At 39.0% G+C, this 6,000-nt stretch overlaps 1 protein-coding gene across 1 annotated transcript; it reads right to left on the reverse strand.

Moving 5' to 3' along the window:
• Positions 1–1,539: 1,539 nt before the first annotated feature.
• On the reverse strand, positions 1,540–5,667 carry LOC126758246 (protein unc-119 homolog). The gene is made up of 3 exons (XM_050472410.1): positions 5,044–5,667; positions 1,954–2,126; positions 1,540–1,803 (listed from the first exon to the last, which is right to left on the reverse strand). Exons 1-3 carry the CDS (start codon positions 5,442–5,444, stop codon positions 1,685–1,687), a joined length of 693 nt encoding a protein of 230 aa, XP_050328367.1. The 5' UTR covers positions 5,445–5,667; the 3' UTR covers positions 1,540–1,684.
• Between the last annotated feature and the right edge of the window lie 333 nt (positions 5,668–6,000).

Genomic DNA, 6,000 nt, shown 5'->3' on the forward strand with positions numbered 1-6,000 from the left:
GTTCACTGCCATTCGGCAGGATGGAGAAGAGTTTCCTCCATAATTTAATTATGCCCTAGGCATCGGTTACTAGATCACCTTTGGGGGTTCTACAAGAGTATGGGCCGGTCTTGAAACCTTCCGTTAGCTGCCGCATTTTGTCGCAGAATTTTCGAGCATTACGCCTGTCGGTGAGGCGGGTGTGATTCTTGGCTGCAACAAAATTGTGGTACGAGTCGATGTTAGGACTTCAGAGCCCACGCTCATCTAAAACACTGGAGACGTGTCTTCCGTCTATCCGAACAAAGTCGAGCTTGTTGGTGGTTTTGGCAGGTGGCATTTGGTGATGTTTCAACGTGGAGGCTGAATTTACCGACCGTAGTGCCAAAGAAACCTTCTTTGCCTTTTGCTTTGGTCACGTCGTCCTTCCCTTCCGTCGGGGCGTGGGCGCAAATCAGCAATATGTTGAAGAACTTCGCTTTGATGTGGATTGTGGCTAGACGTTCATCCACCGGGGTGAATGACAGTACTCGGCGACGGAACCTCTCTCCCATCACGAATCTCACACCGAATTTGCGCTCTTTTATATGACCACTGTAGTAAATGCCACAAGGACCTACTCGTCTCGGTCCTTGTCCCGTCCATCGCATTTCTTGGACGGCGGTAATATCAGCCTTCACTTTAACGAGGACATCAACCAGCTGGGCAGCGGCACCTTCCCAATTAAGGGACCGGACATTCCAGGTGCATGCCCTCAAATCATAGTCCTTAATTCTTTTGCCATGGACGTCGTCAAAAGGGGGGTCACTCATCCGAGGATTGTTGTTTCTTTTCATTGGTCAATTCTGTACTGTGATATAGTCTCAAGTCTATAAATTTCAGATTTTAAGTTAGAGACAATTTTTGAGATTTGAGACGATTTTGTTTTTCTGTAAGTGGCAGTCATAAAATCTATTACATTCTACTATTCAGAGGTGCTTTTACACTTGAATGAAAATAAATATGTCGATAACAAATATCTTTTTTTTTTTTTCTATAACATAGTCAAAAAAAAAAAAAACATAATTATCAATAAAAATATATGTTAACTTTGTTTCATAATTTTTACGAAATTTATGTAAAATTGATTTATTTTTAACAAGAGTTCTTTTTAGTTTTGTGACTAATGTAAACTAGTCACGAATTGAGACTTTACCTCAAAATGTCTAAAATAGAGACTAGAGACTGGTTACAGAATCCCCCTATAAGTCGTGTTCAAAACCGACAACAATATTATTTGTGCAAATCTTTCTTATTTGATTATCTTCATCTCATTTACATACATAATATACATATGTATATAAGTAAACCTTCCTTCCGGCTCTCTATTTATTAAATAACTTTAAAATTAAAATAAATTTAAATTATAAGTTTATAATTATAAATATCTTCGATCAATAGTAAAAAATATATTTTATATTTTTGAAAATGCTTTTGGATGTGAAGAATAATATTTTCTTAATATATCATATGTACGTACACATTTACATAGAAATGCTTTAGAGGAATGAAATGCACTCATTATAAATAATAAATAAACCGCAATTAAAATATGTTTATTAGCTATAGTTTCTTATACATAAATTAACAGTTAATTATACGACAATAATAATAATAAGGCTTATGTGGCTTCTGGTGAGAATTAATTGCAATTATTTTTATGTATTTATAAAAGCAAACCTCCATCGTAGGCATAATCGGCTTTGTTATGCATAATGAGACGATTTTCGACAAAATAGAAACTATCTGAACGAGTTTGAAACGGGCAAGCGATCATTTCTGAAACTATACAAAAAAATATATTACTTATTTAATTTTTTATATCAAATATGAAATATAAAACATTTAAAAACATATTAATAACTTGGTTTTAATACTTTTTCATCACTCTTTAATTATTCTTATATTATATTATATTATATTATATTATATTACCTAGTTCGGAGGGTAGATTAGGAAACTCATAGATATGTTCACAGGAGTTTTTTGAGTAGGGAATGCAGTATCCAAATTCAAAATCAAATGTTTTTAATAGCCGATCCCGAAAGAAGTGTCGTTCAATCATTCGAAAATTGTTAACAGGCTTACCACCAACGGTAAATTCAACCCTGAAATTTAAGAGAATCGATAAATATCTTCATTTGTTTATATGCCTAAAAATTATAATAGTTTTCGTCCTTCCGAGTTAAAGTTGCTTTTACCAATTTGAAATAAAGGTCAATTTCAGTGTGTACAAAATTGCTATATGATAATCACGCAACATATACAACAATATACTATTTCTGTTCACTTAACGGTTGTGTGAAAGGCTGAGCTCAGGCTACTACCGGGGTCACAGCAGGCGGATAGTGGACGGCCTACGCTAAGTAGGTTAGCTGCGAATAGCAATACGCAGCCCCCGACCAAGAGCTGCAGGAAAGGAGGGCTTGGCTCAAAACGCCTAATACGCCCAATGAACCTCCGGCGAAGAGGCGAGAAGATGCCGCCTTTAAATAAGCGTCCACAACCCACCGGGGTTACACCGAGGGAGAACCTACCAGTGAGCAGCACCAAAAGTGCACAGACGCCGGAGACAACCCTGGGCAAGCGCCCATCAGAATCGAGACCTTACTGGCCTCTGATTATGAAATACTAGAAACAAATAATGGACTAGTTTGACAAAGGGCTGGTGAGGGCAGTATTCTATCACCTAGTGTGACATCTTACCGAAATGGCTGGCAGGCTAATGCTGCTCTCACCTCCGTCTCGTTAAAACCCTGGCAGGTCTTCAAGTACGTTCAATGCACGTCGCCAAAATTTTTTGGCCGTGCAGGTTCAGATGAGACGAGCTCCTGATTCGTGCCTGTACCTGGCTCTGAACACAAACTTCCATAAGGACTTGTGTCAACCCTTGCGTGACCTGCTTGCATAGATAACCACGGGGTTCATAAAGGGGAACTGTTACAACGTGCGGAGATAGCGGCTTGAAGCGGAGACCCATTAGATCAAAAATTAATGCACCACAACAACAACAAAAATCCCAACAGAACGAACAACAGAACAAAGAGGCTCAAGACGAGGAATACTGGAACGTGCTCCATAGAAGTAGAATGATACTTAGATCCCCTACTCTCACCATCACCCCCAAACAACTCGAAAAAACCGGAGAGAAGATACCCTCAAAGGAAACTTCTGCCACACAAGAACCACCAGCAAAAGAAATAGAAGAGAAGAGCACTCCAGTGGCCACGACAAAAGAGCCTCAAAACTCGCCGAAACAGGAGTACATTACTCAAATGGGACGAGCAGAAGAGGAATCTTTGGAAAAATGCAAGGGTGTTGTGCAAATCATGAAGACGGCGATGGCAAAGCAAAATAACGTCAGCTTGAATGTCAAGAACGGAGCGGCACAGCTAGACGAACTCTTCGATGTAATGAAAAGTTAAAAGAAGTGAAATAGACGGCCAGTGGCAGAAAGACTTGCCCAAAAAAGCAAGGAAGACACCCGTAATCGAAGGAACGGAAAACAAAAACTCAAAAGAGGGACAAGAGCCCGGGCTTTACTACTGGAGGTGGAGAAGGGACAGTCCACAAAAGCCAGTTTCTGCGAGGCACTCAAGACGACCCTCCGAGAGTCCGCAACTGTGGCCGATCTTAAATCAAAAGCCACAATAGAGATTAGAGACCTTGACTCCCTTTCAACAAAAGAGGAAGTAGCAGAGGCTGTAAAAAAAGTGCTATAGGACTCCATCGGAGACTTGACGATAAGAATAACAGCACCTAACACAAGAAAGCAGTTCAGGGCATATATAACGCTCGATGAGGATAAGGCTGACATACTGATGCGACAGGCACGCATAAAAATTGGCTGGGTTAACTGCAGGCTGCGTCTAAAAGAAACCCCAAAAAGATGCTTTCGCTGCTTTGGACCAAGGCACTTAACCTGGGACTGCAAAGGGCCGGATAGAAGAGGACAAGGTGCTTGCATAAAATGCGGCCAACCAGGTCACAAATTGAAAGAGTGCACAAAGTCTCTTTCATGCTGTCTCTGTGTGGAGGCTAAACACGAAAAAGTTGACCATATCCCATGCTCCGCAAAATGTATGATATATAGGAAATACCAAAACAAATGAACATCCTACAGGCCAATATGCATACAATGCAAGGCTGCTGACGCACTACTCTCGTAAAAGGTGATGGAGAACGCCTACGAGTTAATCATCATAAGCGAGCAATATAAAAAGAAAGGGAGAGGTATTTGGCTAGAAGATAGCAGCTCGACCGCCGCTATATGGCTACCATCAGGGAGTAACGCCATCACTGTAAACAAAGGGAACGGCAATGGTTTCGTCTGGGCCAAATGCGATCTTTTTACAATAATTAGCTGCTACTTGACGCCAAGCGATAACATACAGGAATTCCAAGGAAAGCTCGACAATATTGAGGACCCAGCCAGGTCTATAGAAGGTCAACTAATTATTGCCGGAGACCTAAATTCCAAAGCCGTTTAGTGGGGTTTGTCAAACACGGACTCGAGAGGAAAGCGCCTTCTAAAAATGTGTGCGCGCCTAAGTCTAATAGTGCTCAATACGGGAAATACAACCACGTTTAGAAGACCGGGATGCGAGGAAACTACACTAGACATTACTCTATCATCAGAACGCTTGGCAGGCTCAATAAAGAAATGGAAAGTCCTGGAGGATTACATTGCGCCATACAAGATTTATGGGCATAAGGAATTTTTGACAGTAATTTGACGCTGGCGCTTTTATTTAGGGACGGCATAGCACTCCTATACTATACTGCGAGGCTTCATTCACAAGTTATAAAAGTATTCAGATTCAGAAAGAGATTGTATTCCGTAACCTAAATGTAATTACTATGGTTCAATGCTACCTTAAGTACAGTTCTTTCTGATGTGGATCTCATTTTGAATAATTATGTTAAGTAGATTCTCCTTAACACTACTTAAAAAATTAATTAAGGTTGTGCATGTATGTCTATATACTATAGATATATTACATGCATGTGTGTATAGGTACTTACGTTGCACCAACATTTTTTAATCCCAGAAAAGCTGGAGTAAATTGATATCGTACATATCGTCCAGCATTAGCATCTACTGAATCATCAATGGACATGCTTCCAGCCGCTTCAATTAATTTGTCCTCCAAATTAGGAGAAAATCGATTACTTGGCTTAGCTATCTCAAATAGTATTGCACCTGAATCCAGGTCACGTATTTTAAAACGTGTAAAATCAATATCGTAGATGTTGTCATGGATAGAACATAAGTAGTTTTCTGTTATTTCATTTAAATTAAGTACATCACTTGGTGATATAAACTTCGCCAGCATCGATGTTTTTCCGCTTGATTCTCGTACATCTTTTGCATTTATATCATTATTAGTTGACAAGGTATTAAGTTGTTTACCAACGACACTCATTGTACAAATAGTGTGAAAGTATAAATAAACTTTGTTATTTAACACTTAAAACTTTGGTGATAAATCGGCTTGTACTGGCCACTTTTCAAAATTAAATCATAAATGTTGGAGTTTGAATATTGCCCCTTACACAAATTTTAGATAATAGTCCCAATTGATTTTGGTGTTTATTTATACATGCAAACTTACAGATATTTTTGTGTGCCCATGCGCATAACTGAATTGTTCATATGTATAAGTAGGTATCCATTCAGTTGCTTTTTTACTATCGATATGCATTGGGTGGAAGGTTTAGCGGTAATGCTTTACTCATGGACCTATTATCATTACGTTCTTATTTTTGACATATCCCATCTTTTTTGTTAACTGTTTCACTGAGCCGTTGGAAACCTGTATAATACTAGCTTGAGGCCAGATCAGCGTCTTATGTACCAAGTTTGGTCCTGAAATAAAAAAAATAGTAAAGTTTAACTGTTCAAGAATATGTGTAGAAAACGATTTTTCAAAATTAGATTATTTTCGGAGAAATCGAATGCTTTTTTCTCAAAATTGTCTT

This window comes from Bactrocera neohumeralis, chromosome 5, assembly GCF_024586455.1.
Source record: "Bactrocera neohumeralis isolate Rockhampton chromosome 5, APGP_CSIRO_Bneo_wtdbg2-racon-allhic-juicebox.fasta_v2, whole genome shotgun sequence".
NCBI classification, from domain to species: Eukaryota; Metazoa; Arthropoda; class Insecta; order Diptera; family Tephritidae; genus Bactrocera; species Bactrocera neohumeralis.

Coding starts and splice junctions, on each gene's coding strand:
- LOC126758246 (XM_050472410.1), bottom strand. CDS start 5,444: ATGAGTGTCGTTGGTAAACAACTTAATACCTTGTCAACTAATAATGAT. Junction 2,127..5,043: donor TTAAAAAATGTTGGTGCAAC/GTAAGTACCTAT, acceptor CTTAAATTTCAG/GGTTGAATTTACCGTTGGTG. Junction 1,804..1,953: donor TAATCTACCCTCCGAACTAG/GTAATATAATAT, acceptor TTTTTTGTATAG/TTTCAGAAATGATCGCTTGC.